The following is a 16,043-nucleotide window of genomic DNA, read 5'->3' on the forward strand; positions in this document are numbered from 1 at the left end:
GCTTCGGCCGGAGAGAGGGTGCCTACGCGGGGCGGGTAGAAGGGGAGGGGAGGGGAGGGTGCCTGCGCGGTGTAGAAGGGGCGGGTCGAAGGGGAGGCCGCCTGCGCGGGTCGAAGGGGCGTGTCGAAGGGGAGGGCGCCTGCGCGGGGTAGAGAGGTGGGGGGGGCTGTGTTAAGGGCGCCTGCGCCACTGGAACGTGCTGGCGGCCGGAGCCGGCAGAGAGGGAGGAGAGGAGAAGCGGCTGGGGGTGGGGAGGCCTTGTTACCGAGCGGCTGACGGACGGACGGACGGACTCCCACCGCTGGTTAATGAGTGACAGGCCGGCCGGCGCCTCACATCCCCCCCACCAGGTAACACTTTAACCCGACAAGAGGGAACAAGGTGTCTCTCTCACCTTCCCCCCTCCCCCTGGGCGTGGGTGGGGGGCCCAGCAGAGAAAACCCCAGAGGAAGGCGCGAGAGGAGACACACGGAGAGGAGGCTCGCAGGAGGCTCCATTCCCTCCCCATCGCTCCCCTTCCCGCCGGACGGACGGACGGACGGACAGCTGCAGCTGACCCAGGGTAATGAAGCGGGGGCCACAGTTGGTTCCTTTCCTGTTTTCGGTGTCGGGCGGGCGGGCGAGAGGAAACTTTACAAAGTGTTGGAGAACTGGAGCTGGAGAATATTCCCACTCACCAGAGGGTTTGATCCTGAGGAGAGGCTGACAGCCCAGCCCAACCTCAGCCCAGCCTCACCTTACCTCAGCCTCAGCCTTACCTCAGCCTCAACCTTACCTCAGGGTTGGAGCTGCAAGTTGGGTTTTTCTGTGCTTCTATTGCCCAGAGTTTTATCACAAGATTCCTTTGTACATCTGTCAAATCTTTCGTCCCAATTATTATTATTATTATGATGTGATTTTAATGGTACCATTTTTATTCTGTTCACAGGAGCGAGCTTTGTCACCGTTTCCCGCGTCAGATTTGACTCAGAGACACCTCGGAAAGAGCCCTCCGCCCTCACGGTTCCTGTTATTACACTGGAAGATTTATATATATATATATATATTTTTTTTTTATAACCGCGTTTGAAAAGGTGCCACATTTCCATCGCGAAGCTGGTCTTGTGGATTGAATTCTGACGAAAATGCAGTTCTGCCAATTCCATCTTGGAACTTAGAGGCTGAAAAGGATCCCAAATCTTAGTTTGCAAACAAAAACTACCTTTTTAATTTTGAGGGGAGGGCAGAAGGGGAAAAAACATTTATAATCTTTTCATATTTGAGACAGATCAAGAGGAAAGAAAATGAGGAGACGTATTATGATATCCCAAAGATTGTGAATACGCAATGTCTAACTCCGTGGAACAGAAAGAGCTTGGCCCACTTTATCATGCCAATGGAAATGTCTATCCTGTCGTTGGCAGCTCTGATGAATTTGCCATTTCTATGACTCCTAGTTCCTCCAAGGAGCTGGTGGAGACAGAGAGTTCAGACTGTTTAACAGAGGTGAGAGAGCAGGGCGAAAGGGTGGAGGCTGTAGTGAGAGACTCCCGTGCCAATGCCAAGGGTTTGAGGGAGGAAGATGCCCTCCTGGAGAACGGCAGTCAGAGTATGGACAGCGATGATACCAGCAGCACCCCAAGTCGGGCTCACGATTCCCTCAAAGAGACCTCTTTCTCTATAGGACTGCAGGTTGTGTTCCCTTTCCTGCTGGCAGGCTTTGGAACAGTGGCAGCTGGGATGGTCTTGGATATTGTACAGGTAAGTGTGTGTGTGTTTGTTTTGTGTGGCTTTTGTGCCAGTGGCACCAAACAGTCTCTACAGACTAATGATTGCAGGTAGAGGACCCGGGTCTTCAACCAAACCAGTTCTGAAGCAACCCCTGGGGGAATGGATGAAACAGGAGGACTCCCTTTCATTCACCTCTCTGCCCTGAGGGGAAAGTAAAGATCTCCTACTAAGAACCCCTACAGGGAATGGCAGTTTGGCAACGTGTAAAATCTTGGCAATGGGCACAGAACCTACCACATCATGCATTCGGAGCAGTGCAGTGCCCAGTTAATTTTTTTTTTCATCTGAAGAAAATTTAATTCCTTCTTTAAAGTCTGCTTTGCAATTCCCATGCAATGACTGTGGTTATGAAACTGATTCTTACTGAAAAAAGCAGTGTGTGCGTGGCATGCATAAAAATCGCTCCATATTTACTTGTGGAATGTTAAAATCCCCTTGAAGAGAGAAAAGGCTGCCTTGTGTGATTTGTACTTGCAGCACTGTAGCAGAAACACTAAATGTAACCTTTATTCACATGTTATACTCAGTGGCAACTTTGAAATAATGTTGTTCTTTTTGAGGAAGAAAGAATTTGGTGGCAAGTTTCTGCATCTTTCTGACGGGCTAAGTGATTTGTTGAAGCTTTCAGTTTAGTTTTTTGATGTTTGCTTTGTAAGGTTTGACATTTTACTGAACCCCTTAATTCAATTCCAAAAACTGGTCAGTAGCATTTTGCAGTGGAATTTATAGGAAATCTATTTCCTCCGTTTTTTTATTCCAAATTTTGAATTAATTAGTGTTGGTATAAATATTCTAAGCTGGTTTCCAGTTGGTGTTATTTTAGAATGATTATTTAGACGTGGGCGTTTTATTCTCCATAGACTCCGGTACAGTTTGTTTCTTTTCATAATATGGAAACAAATTTTGTCTAAGCATTGAGAATTGAGTATTGGCACTCTGTCAGGTTTCCTGGTGGGGAAAATGGCTTCAACAGCAGTCTGGAAAACCACCGTAGGCATCATTTAATAGTGGCACACTCACTGTGTGTTACCCAGGTGTCTTAACTCTACAACTGAAGCGTTTCTTACTTTTTGGGATTGGCTCATATTGCAATTTGAATACAACACCACGGAGAGATGCCACACCACTTGCCAAGAATTGCTCTCTTGTGTCCTCCACTTTAGGCTGAATATGAAACAGCTCGCAACATGACGCAATGTTACCATTTAAAATTAGCGGAAAATATTTATTGAGGCTTACAGCCTGAGGGTGGGTGGCAGAAAATATCATTCATTGTCTTCCATCAGCAACAACTTGTATTTATATAGCAGCTCTAATTAATAAAACATTCCAAGGCACTTGACAAGAGTATTATCAGAAAATTCAATACTGAGTCACATGAAGAGATATTAGGGAAGATGGTAAAAATGGTGCGCTTTAAGAACTGCCTTAAAGGAAGAAAGAGTGCCAGAGAGGTTTAGGGAGATACTACCAAAGTTTAGGGTCTTGGCATCTGAAGGCATAGCCACCAATGATTGAGCGATTAAACTCAGGGATGCTCGAGAGGCCAGAATTAGAGGAGGGTTGTGAAGCTGGAGGAGGTTACAGAGATAGGGAGGGGTGAAATAATGGAGGGATTTGAAAAGCAGTACGTGAACTTTGCATTGGGTGGGAAAGTGCTCCCATCATTTAATATAGTAAAGCTGCATGTGTTCTGAATTCGTCCTTTTTATAATACCAGTTGTTTGTAAGTCAAGTTCACGGCTTCTCAAATTTTTGGCTACGGATTGCACACACTCCTCCACCTCCCCACCTCAAATTGAGAAGCTTTAAGGGCTGCATGAGAGCTCAGCTGGCTGTAGGCAGGCTGCAATGGTGCCCCTCGACATCCAGGTATCACCATCTAAGACTATTCGAGCTTTGCCTTCCAGCAGCATGGAACAGAGTCACCTGCACAAAATAATTGGTTAGGCCACAGTTAGAATATTGTGTCTGGCGTTAAGTGTCCTAACTTAAAGATGACATGGAGTATGTATAGAGCAATTTAGAGGTATGACCAATATAGGAAGAGACTGGCTTATCTTTCATTAGAACAGAGCAAATTAGAGGGAGATTTGATAGAGGTATTCAGGAGTATCAAGGGAAGAGGACTGGTAGATTGAGGTGAAAAGTAAAGACTTTTTTTAAAGTTTGCTTTTGACCGACTCATCCTTAGTTGGACACATTCCTGCTATCTGAGCTGTTCAACTCAAGAGGAGACATCTTAGGTTCAATGAATAATCTTTCTACTTTTGACCCAGCTTCTCATTGAGCTGACCTGAAACCTGGTCCCCTCATTAAGATCCCAATGCTGTACCTCCTGTCGCCCTCATTCATTTTAATAACCTCTGTTGCTTTTAGATAAGTGGAGTTACAATAATGCTTCTCATAAAGCAGATCCCTAACGACCACCTGTCTGATGTACAGTCATTGAAGACCATCCTCAAAAAGGAAGATCCATATTTAGTGCCTGGTCAATATGAATTGCTAAATTAATTCCCTTGCAATTTCTCCTCCGATTCCCAGCTTCTTGCTGGGCTTCAATTTCACTTGCTCTGATACATTACTAACTTGCTCTTCGCAGGTGAGCTCGTGATAGTGATTGGATAGAGTAGTTAACTGCAGAATAGTGAATTTCTGTTCCCATCCAATATCCACGCTTTCCAACAAAGCTCATTTCAGGAATAGGAACACGAATTCATCTCTTTTTAATTTACCCCACCAATGCACCCCATCCCCACCCTTCCCTTCCTAGTCCAGGGAAACATATGTGTATGACACACGTGGATGTTCGACCTCTTGATGATTGCTCCATCTTTAGTATGGTCTTCTTTCAGTGGAAAGGAGGGTTGGTCTGGGGCACACCCATCTGGGAAGGGAACACTTAGGTGCAGTCTGATCTGACTGGGTGCAGTCTTAATTGTACTGGGTAGACATTTTTGGGTTTGCCGCTTTGCCCATGATGAAACGTTAGTCGTCTTACGGGAGGTTGCAACCTGACTTAAAAGTTGACGCCACCCATCCAAGCGGGTTGAAGATTCCAGTGTTGGGGAGACAGGGATCCAAGATTTAACCATTTAGTTTGGAAGTTCAGAGTTCAACAGCTTGAGCTACAAAGCCGAACAAATTGTTTTCGGATGCTTGTGTAACCTTTTTCTGTTAGTCTTAGTGTGTTTGAGATGACTGCCTTAACCTTTTAAAACAGCAGTGGTCTGAAATAATGAGGAATTAAAGTTGCTTTGTGATTAGCCAGAATGCCAAAAATTGCCTCTTACAAACACCTCCCTGTCCCATTCTCTGCAATTCAGCTTTGTCTGTGCTTCCACTATGCTGTTATCTTACTGTTCTGTTCACAAGCCCTATGGTGAGAGCAGGAGTGGAACAATTTCCAGATCCAATTGAATGTGGGCAAGGAATCTGATTCTTTTAGAAACTGCTTGATGTATCATATAGCACAAATTAATCCTGTACTCCATAACCCACATTTGGAGTGTCTCTTGATCAGCTCAAAAAAGTGACAGCAAGTAAACTGATCTAGAGCTGTTTCAAGTGGAACTGCTCAGTCAGTGTTGCCTGAGTGAATCTGCAGCTCTCTGGGAGACTGGAAATGTTTTTAGAAGTCTGCATTACTGACATTACTCAAGTATTAATGATCTCCAAAACCATAAGTGTTAAAATATCTCCTAACATGTTTGTATCTTTAGTAATTCCCCCTTGTCCCACTTTAACCATCCAATAGGTACCTATTCCCACTCCCTCCAGAAAATAAGGCATATTCCTCATTTAAATGAACAAAGTTATATAAAGATTTTAATGTTTTCAAGCCCTAACCAAATTGGATTGTTAACTGCTGCTCTGGATAATTTACTGTACGGTTAAGCCATCTGCTCAATATGGAAATCTGCAAGAAAATTTTGTTATGTAGTGATTCTCTGTCCATAGCTAATTAATCGCTTTACGCACCCATAGTCCTATGTTGGCTTTGATCTGTTCTCATGCATGTAAAAACATTGTACTGGAGTTTATTTTTAAATCTGTTTTATTAATCTGCCTGCAGTGACAAACAGTTTATTCAGAGAATAGAAAATTTCAAAATAGAGAAACATTTGTACGTACTTGGCATTTTTCATGATCTCAGGGCGCCCTAAAACATTTTACAGCCAAAGAAGTACTTCTAAAGCGCAGTAACTGTTGTGACTACTGCATTTCTTACATTACAACAAGACCCCATGAACAGCAATGTAATAATGACCAGGTAATCTGCTTTAGTGAAGGAGAAATATTGACCCAGGACATGGGGGAGGGGGTCAAAACTTCCCTGCTTTTCTTCAGAAAGTGGTATGGGATCTTTCGCATCCATCTGAGCGAACAGATGAGTCTTCAGTTTAACGCCACCTCTGAAAGACAGCAACTCCAGTAGTGCAGCTTTCCCTCAGTACAGCATTGGCGTGTCAACTTGGATTATGTGCCCAGGTCTCTGGAGTGGAACTCGAAGCTACAACCTTCTAACTTGGAGGATGTTGCCAACGGAGCCATGGCTGACACTGGATGAAAAGCCAGGTTCTTGCTTTTGGTTAAGGATCTGTAATTGTACTTCTAAAATCTGAGATGACCACAATAGTTATAGCTGCTGGATGGTTAGGGTTGACCCATTTGGACCCCAAGCAAAATTTGAGCCTGCTTAAAAAACTAATAAATGTTTGTCACCAAGACTCCTTTAAAAAATGTAGTTTTTTCCTCTTTTCAGGTATCACAATAACCACAACCCGGCAGCACACGCGGTCACGGTTTCTATGCTTCCCTTCACTCCTTCACTGCAGCAGAGCTATGAACCAATCAGAAATATACATGGAAGTTACAACCTGGGTGCAGACCGTTTAGCCCAACCATTCCATTTGTGAGCAAGTCGTCCTAATCACATTTATCTGCCCAGTTACTTATCCCCTTTCCCTTGTCCACGTGCCCAAGCTAACCCAAATATTGTCACAGCTCTCGTGTCAAGCCACTGGCCTTGTGTACACTCTGGGTATATCTGTCTCCTTATCACCACGTAGTGTGAAGGTTTAATTTTCAAATCAAATTCTGTCACTGGAGCGTCTTAAGATTTCTAGACAGTTGTCACAACAGGGAAGCTTATTCTGACACAAATATAGCTGCTACATTTACAGTAATTATGATATTTTTGCTCTGTCTCCTCTTCTTTCCCCCTCTCCTTTTCCTCAATTCCAGCACATGTTTGGGAAAGATTATTTTAAAAAAACAAACAGTCCAGAGTTATATCCCTGAGCTGAAATGTGCCTGTCTAGCGCAAGTATTCTGATCAAATAAGAGATGAGGTTTTATTTACGATTCCTACTCCAACATTGTCATTGGCTTTATTTACCTTACTGTTCCTAATCTAGTGTGTTTGTGGTCATGAATCCAGAATATCACAGTGCTCCCTTGCTGCTATCTCCAGGGACAGCCTATGACCACTAAAACTGCACTCCGGTATTGTATAGTTCAGACTGCTTCCTTCAACAGGTCACAACCCACACTTGCTGTCCAGGTTGAATTTTTTTAACACAATTTTCAGCTGACTTGGTACAAAAGTTTTAATACGCCCCCAGTTGTGCTTTGTGAGGTAGAAACACTGCTTGAATTGTTCCTAAGTTTATAAGATGGCCTTTGCTCAGAGTGAGAGTCTATCCTCAATCATAAAGGCTTACTCTTTGCCTTCAATCACTTTGCTGTAAGCAGTCAGGCTAAACCCTGTTCACCTGGTTTTAATTTGTACCTTTCTCCTTTAACATGGGAACGGGGTTAGAGGAATTATTCTCGTCTTTCTCTCCCTGCCCCCACAGAAAGAAAAAAACCTGTTTTTTTTTCATTACAAGATTTCCCCTTACTGAGCTATAGAAGTTGACAGCACAAAACGTGGTGTCTGTGTGCATTGGTTGGTTTATATAAATGATGATTCCTCTTGTGGTGAATTGGCCACTTCAACTATCGAATACACGCCAATCCTTTCCTATATGGGTTTCACACGCCCCTACCAATTCTAGTGGTGCATTTGAGTTGGGAATAGTTTCTGTTAAGGAGGAGAGAGGGGAAAAATATACACTGAGCTTTTTCATTACAGCTGTTTGTGGTGAAGGCTTGAGTAACAGATGAGTGATATCACAGACCTTGCAGTTTTCACTGTAGCCACTCTATCCTGGTAATCTCTTTGAATTTCAATAGCTGAACTGTGGACACGTAGATAGAACAGATCTGCACAGTGAAAACAAGACAGTCAAGAGACTAATGCTAACAGTTTTCGAGACCCATTTAACTTCTCTCAGTCATTTTGCATGTTTTTCCTTCAATTATATTTGTGATAGCCAATTCGATTCAATTGGACTAGTGTGGAAAAAGATTGTTACAAAGTAATTACACTTGGATGAGCTGATGCATTGCTCATTGGCAAGCCTGCATGTCATTGCATCAAATCAATTTTAAAAGTGGCAAATACTTGGGTTTTTTTTGAGGTCTTGGCATCATTTTGGAAGATCATGATTGAACCCAAGAGCACGTGCCTGAATTCTGTTTCCACAAAGTGCGTAGTTTATTGGGAAGCCTAGGTACAGAGCCAACGTCCACAGTGCAAGGCCTCGCCAATGCTAGACAGCAGGAGGAAAGAGTAGGCCAGTGGAGAGGTGGCATCAGTTTAGAGTTTTGAGGTTGTAGGTGGAAGGGAAGACTGAAGGAAGTAATTTCATTTTTTAATGATGTTTAAGTGGCATTACTACATCTTAACTGTCAACAAATGGGGTCAAACCTTAGTTTCTTTGCTCAGTGACACTATGTGCTGACAGTAATGCATATCATGTCCCAAGATCATCATCTCCATAAGTGTTACTTAACAAAACTGCAGATGCTCAAAATCCTAAACAAGAACAGAAAATGTCAGAAACACATCTACCTGTGGAGAGAGCAGATGAGTTAACACTTCAGGTGTTCACCCTACATCAGTGCAACAGCAGACAGGCAGTCCTGTAGGCCATTTAGGACTGAGATGAGGAGAAATTTCTTCACCCAGAGAGGGGTGAGCCTGTGGAATTCGCTACCACAGAAAGTAGTTGAGGCCAAAACGTTGTATGTTTTCAAGAAGGAATTAGATACAGCTCTTGGGGCGAAAGGGATCAAAGGATATAGGGAGAAAGCGGGAGCAGGCTATTGAGTTGGATGATCATAATGAATGGCGGAGCAGGGCCGAATGGCCTACTCCTATTTTCTATGCTAAAGCCCCACATAAGAGGTCAGTGTGTAAAATTAAAATATGTGGGATTGGAGGTAATATATTGGCATGGATTGAGAATTGGTTAGCAGACAAGAAACAGAGTAGGAATAAATGGGATTTTTTTTGGAGTGGCAGGCGGTGACAAGTGAGGTACTGCAGGGATCAGTACTTGGGCCCCAGCTGCTCACAATATATATCAATGATTTGGATGAGGGAGCCAAATGTAATATTTCCAAGTTTGCTGACGACACAAAACTTGGTGGGAATGTGAGCGGTGAGGGTGTTAGGAGGCTTCAAGGCGATTTAGACAGGTTGAGTGAGTGGGCAAATACATGGCAGATGCAGTATAACATGGATAAGTGTGAAGTCATCCACTTCAGTAGGAAAAACAGAATGGCAAAGTATTATTTAAATGGTGATAGATTGGGAAATGTTGTTGTACAAAGGGAACTGGGTGACCTTATACACCAATCACTGAAAACAAGCATGCAGGTACAGCAAGCAGTTAAGGCGGCAAATGGTATGTTGGCCTTTATTGCAAGAAGACTTGAGTACAGGAGCAAGGATGTCTTAACTGCAGCTGTACAGGGCCTTGGTGAGAGCACACCTAGAGTATTGTGTGTCGTTTTGGTCTCCTTACCTAAGAAAGGATATACTTGCCATAGAGGGAGTGCAGTGAAGGTTTACCTGACTGATTCTGGGATGGCAGGATTGTCATGTGAGGAGATATTGGGCCGACTAGGCATGTATTCACTGGAGTCTAGAAGCATGAGATGTGATCTCATTGAAACACATAAAATTCTGACAGGGATGGACAGACTGGACGCAGGGATGATGTCGTCCCCTCTGGCTGGGGTTCCTAGAACAAGGAGTCACAGTCTCAGGATACAGGGTAGACCATTTTAGGACTGAAATAAAGAGAAACGTTTTCACTGAGAGGTTGTTGAACCTGTGGAATTCTCTACCATGGAAGGCTATGGAGGCCGTCAATGAATATATTTAAGAAGGAAATAGATTTCTGGACTCTAAAGACGTCAAGGAGTATGGGGAGAGAGCGGGAGTATGGCGGTGAGATAGAGGATCAGCCATGATCATATTGAATGGCAGAGCAGGCTCGAAGGGACCCTCCTCCTCCTAGTTTCTATGTTTCCATGTTTCTGTTTCCCAGCAGTTTCTGTAGATGAATATTTTCATCTGTTATGATATGGCAGGTGGTGTGTGTGCCAGGCTGACCAAATCCCGGAGGGAAACTTGATAATGCTATCGCAATGATTTTTATTTATTATGAGCAGGTTTGTGCACTGAAGTCAGAAGTAACGAGTCCACTACCACCTTTAGAGATTTTACAGATTAAACTAAACACTTATTAACAAAACAAAAGAACACTCAGACGCACAAGATTTCCATTGCACAGTTACATTTAGTCTTTTATAACAGTTCCCACAAGATTTATTCTTAACTAGATTTGCAACTACACACCCCTTTCAGGCAGAAGCCCACAGATTATTAATCTATAAAACATCCAGCAAGATTCCCACAAGCACCCACTGTTGCTGTAAGAGAGGTATTTCACAGCTTCTCTCTCCTCACTGGACAACGGACTTCCAAGGCTTCTTAAAAAAAAACCTTGCACATGGATGTATGGAACAAACAAGCGCTGATGTCTGAGGTGGCTAGAGGCTGCTCCTTCACAAGTCTGTTTCTCACAGTCAAGATTGCACATGGCCACACCCCATACAGCTTTACATCCTTCTTTAAATATATTTCCTCCCCATTGACCTGTAAATCCTATTGTTTCCACCATGTCTTTGGAATTTACTTTTCCCAGAATATAAAAATCTTTTATGTTGTCATTATGGCCAGACCTTTTGGGAAAAGTCAATGTAACAACTTTACAACTGGCAAGGTAAATAAGGCAAACATCTTACCATGTCCCTTTGAAAAGCTAACAACCTCCCCACTTATCTAACAATGTAAATTCCATTTTACATAGCTCGTCTATGAGCATTTCAAATGCCTGGTTTTTACACTTCACCGCTTTGACGATTCAAACCTTGCAGTCTAACAGTCTGCAGTTTACTTAAATTATTCACACACAAACATACACATACACAAACATAAGCCTGCTTTGAAGTATCCCACATTAATATCAGGAAAAATGTTAATTCCTTTACAATTACAAATTTTTAAAAAATTTGTCTGCGTGTAGTGCATATGTTTATGATGCCTCATTAAAAACTGATAAAGGATATTATATCATTGAACTGTAAAGAAGTAAAAATATTGCTGAGAACACTGGATTGATGAGAAAACCTGTGATTATTCCACTTAGAGCAGAGAAGATTAGGGGAAAATTTTAGAAAATTGACGGGTTTGGATGGAGTAGATAAAGAGAAACTAGCTCCATTAGCAGGAAGGTCAGTAATCGGTGGGCACTGATTTAAGGTAATGGCTAAAGGAACCAGAGGGGCCATGAGTGAATTTTTTACATAACAAGTTATGTTCTGGAATGCACTGCCTCAAGATCGGTGGAAACAGAATCAATAATCCCTTTCAGAAGGGAATTGGATAAATACTAGGAAAGGAAATCATTGCAGGGCTATGAGAAAGAACAGGGACTAATTGGATAGCTCTTTCAAAGAACTGGCACAGACATGATGGGCTGAGTGACCTCATTGTGTGCTGTATAATTCTATAAATGCTATTTATGTCATGACAAATCATTACTGAATAGGAACAAAATAGAGAAACTGGAAGCTGATTTACTATATTTCCACCTGCAATGGTTCAATAACTTTCCCAGCCTGAACTAGCTAATGTGGCACTGACTTGACAGCTGCTGAGAATTTGTATTGTACGAATGTTGGCACTACTTAGTGCTTCAGTCTGCAGCGAGATGAGACGTGGGCCTGCAGAGAAGTTCATGCAAAACAGACGGCATAATTTTGTTTCTCTGGCTTATGTATTGCTGACCCAAAAAAAAAATTGCTAAAATGTTACGTTCCTCTGAGCATGAGGTGGGGTTACAGTTACAGATTTAAGGGACAAAGCAGCTGACTGCCACTCCTAATTTGTATGTTCACACTTGCATCTTGGGCAAGCTTTACTTGTTCTGAGAACAAACCACAAAATGAGTTGTGATTTAGTTCATCTGAACTGAACAAGGACACCCCTTGGAATGTTGCCTTGCTAATGCAGATCAGATATTGCATTAGTTGATCGTTCCATTACAGTTCACTGCGTTTCTTATTCATCTGCTCACTTATTTATGGCTTTTTTCTTGCACAGAAACACTTCTGTGGAAGTGGCTCTGTATTTTCATGCGCATTGGAACCCCAATTTCTACATCTGTATATTGTGGGATGGAGCTCAGAAACCTGGTGGCAATACACAACAGAATTACCGGTTACTGTGGAACAGAGCTCTTCAGATCAAGAAAGCCCCACCTTTGTCCCTGGTTTTTATTAGATTATTTTCATTGCAGCAATTGTAAGTCCTCTACAATTGGTGTCAGTGCCATTAGGTTGAGATGGGACCAATTAGCTGGGCTTCCTGCACCTCTTTGTATGGTTTTCAGATGGGACAAAGTTTGAACTTGGCCATGGAGCCTCTGAAAAACCTGCATACACTGCGGTGGGTGCATTATGCCTATTTTCTGTCCCAAGTTATATAAAAAGCTCGCCACCCAGGCCTCCAAAGGTTGTATGAGTGACATATGGGGAACATCCTTGACAGATTCGTCAACTTATCATTTACACGTTTATGGCAGCTCTTTAACCCGAAAGATTGCGGGACCTTTTGTGTGACGGGGAGGGTCACTTATCTCTGGTTAGACAAGCTAAAACAAGGGGACATATTTTATAATTTTAACTTTTAATCAGCTTAGTTCAAACAGCAACAGAAGTTGCAACTAAGAATTTGCGACACCGTGTAATGTAGAATGCACTCCCACAGAAAACCACTAGTATAGAATCAATTGAGGTATTTATGAGAGTGATAGATTATCACTTGGAGAAATAATAATTCTTATGAAAGATATGGCAAAAGGGTACAAAGCTAAGATTTAAAACAAAGGGCCAGCAAAAAACAAGACTTCCCTTTCCTCCTGCCCTTCCTCCACCATCACCAACACCATTCCTACCATCATAACCACTACTACTCCTTTCCCACCCCCCTCTCCTCTTCAGCAGTGTGCTTGCGGTGGAGCAAGTCTTGTTGCCAGAGTTCAAACTAAAATGTGCAATCAGTTAAATTTATCCCAGATGTATTAATACATTCTGAGTCACTTGCAATTTATATTCAAGTTAATTCCAGTAACAGATCGACAATGTTTTATTGCATACAACTGTTAAAGTTCTTTTTAAATAGGTCTGCCTTTTCTGTTGATTGTCTAATGGTAGCTGCAAAGATTGAACCATGCTTCTGCAGCCGTTCATAGATTGAAAGCCTTGGTTGTGGTTTGACCCTGATGAGATTTCTTCATATCGTTACATCTGGGTGAGCCAACAAATGCATTAAACCTGCACACAACCTCAGCTCAAATTATAATAAAGCCCTGACTGGATCACCAAGATATGAGGTAGCTCCTCAGATTGCTACAACCCACTCAGTTAATTCACACTCTGCACAGTATATGCTAATTAAACTGTCATCACCTTGCTGCTTATTTTCACAAATAATTGTCAACCAAGGAAAAATATTATCCCCAATAGTGTCCTTCAATAAAAACAGTGTAATTCCTGTGTAATTACTTCTGAGTTGCTAATTATCACGTCTTCTCTCATTATCTTCACCCCCTCTGATTAGCTCTCTGGTACTTAACTTTCAATTCTGCTGCTCACTCCCCTTCCGGCTCCTGAATACTTTTTATTTACTTTCCTTCTCACATTTGGACTTTTCCCTGTTTAAATTCACCACAACACCTCTTTCCAGTCCCCTCTAATTCCTCTTGATGAAACAGTTTACATTTAATAAGCAACTTTTATCATAGCCCATTGATGCACCAAGATCCCTTCAACAGTAAATAAAAAGAATGACTGGTTCATTTTTTTTGGTGGTGGAAAGGATGTTGACCAGGGCAAACAGAGAACTCCATACTCCCAGTTTACTTAGTGCCACAGAAACTTCTACACCTACTTTTACATGTGCACAATGCCTCAATTTAACATCCTGCTTAGAAAGATAGCACTTCCAACAAAGAACTTGCATTTATGCAATGCTTTAATAGATCTATGGACATCTCAAAGGGTTCACGAATAGTTAAGTACTTTTGAAATGTAGCCACTGTTGTGCTATAGGAAAATCAGGAGTCAATTTGCACAGAGCACCGAAATAAATTAGACAATCTTGTTTTATTCCTAACATTGGTTGAGGTAGAATTTCCTTATATTGTAGCAATGCAACTCTCTGTTAGTGTTTCCACCTAGATTATGTGCTCAAGCCCTTGAAACACAACGTTCTGATTCAGGCGAGAGTGCTACAAATTGAGTCAAACTGACCCTTTTATTTCCACTTTGTCGTGTTCATCCTTTCTTGCGTTAATTTTCCCTTTGCTCTTGGCTTTCTCTCTTCAGTCTTCCCCCTTTGGCTTCTGTCCTGACTTCAACATTGTGTCCTTTTACCTTCAGCTTCACCATTTTGTTTTCTTCCTACTGGTTCCCCAGTAGCCGCATCTCATCTTTCAGTTTTCTACATTCCACCAGTTCTCAATGCTGGATGCTGCTGTGTGTTACTCAGAACTGACTTTTCACTCCCAGCTGTCTATTGAAAAGCACACCCTTAAGGACAGCTGAATCGCATATCTCACTTCAAGACTCCACATGGAGGGCTTTCTGCCAACTCCTATATTGTGGCTTGCCTTCTCCTGTCTCCCTCATCTTAAATCTCTCATAACAGAGAGTCAAGTATTGAGGTGCAAAATCTATCTCCCAATACTTAACTGCTCTTTATTATCACTTCATATATCTCCCTGTTAACTGCTTTATGTATAATGTATTCAGTAAAATTCCACTCTCTTTCATTAATTAGCCAAAAGCAGGTCCAGTCTTCAAGTGATGAGGGTCTGAAGGTGAAAGATATATGGACCAGCGCGTACAGACATCATTTCATCATTATTTGTATATAATACTTTGTAAATTGTTATTTGCAGTTTAATAGCAAAACCTACAGGAATTTAGAATGTTGAAAATTTGGTTGGAAAATAAGGATTTTTCCTGCAATTTTCTGAGATACTGAGGCTTGGAACTGGAGCACTACAGTGCCATTACTGGTGGGAGGATGTAATTACAAAGTTAAAAAATGCTTACATAACCTGTTTCCACTGTAAAGGTGGACATGGTGATTTAGTGGATAGGATTGATACAGGTGTGTGACAATAGGAAATATGATTTTGCAGACAGGCTAATGTGTTTTAAATTTTGAAAATAGCTTCTTTATTCAGCACTACTATCTAATAGAGTTGGACATGTTGCATTTGACTTGAAACCAAATATTACTCTTTTTCTCCTTTGTGATCCTCTTTGTGGCACTCAGATTTCAGGGCATTCACTGGACCATGTTGTCATAGTAACATTGCTGACTTGATTGCGAGTATCAAAACTTTCATCGGGTGGTTATAAAGTCATAGAATCATAGGATCGTTACAGCACAGAAGTATTACCTGTTGACAGAATCCCCCTGGGTCGGTCTCTCGGTTTGAGCCTCTGTCGAAATGTGCAAAAATTGCTACGTTTATTGTATTTTCTGAGTACGTTTTGTGTTTTTGTTTGTTACCTTCTGGCAGAAAGCTTGTCCTCTGACAGCATAACACGAGTTACACAAATAAGCATTTTACTGTTCCATAGTCAAGCAAATTAGGTACCTATATTCCTAAGTGCTGCTTCCACCATCTATCTTGTAGGCTTGATTAGACGAACCCTCTTGCAATGTCCTCAGTTGCTGAAACCTTAGTGATGTCTTTACAGACTTTATAGCCTTTCGAGATAATAAAGCTAAA

General features: G+C 42.0%; 1 protein-coding gene across 1 annotated transcript in view; it reads left to right on the forward strand.

The window, feature by feature from the left end:
• The first annotated feature begins 1,051 nt into the window (after nt 1-1,051).
• Nucleotides 1,052-16,043, forward strand: part of LOC144683380 (solute carrier family 41 member 1-like) — a 56,226-nt gene continuing 41,234 nt past the window's right edge. The window contains exon 1 of the mRNA XM_078546335.1: nt 1,052-1,740. Within this exon, the coding sequence (XP_078402461.1) occupies nt 1,327-1,740 (414 nt within the window). The 5' untranslated portion in view covers nt 1,052-1,326. The remainder of the gene's footprint in view (nt 1,741-16,043) is intronic.

Source organism: Cetorhinus maximus, chromosome 8 (genome assembly GCF_964194155.1).
Source record: "Cetorhinus maximus chromosome 8, sCetMax3.hap1.1, whole genome shotgun sequence".
Lineage (NCBI taxonomy): Eukaryota > Metazoa > Chordata > Chondrichthyes > Lamniformes > Cetorhinidae > Cetorhinus > Cetorhinus maximus.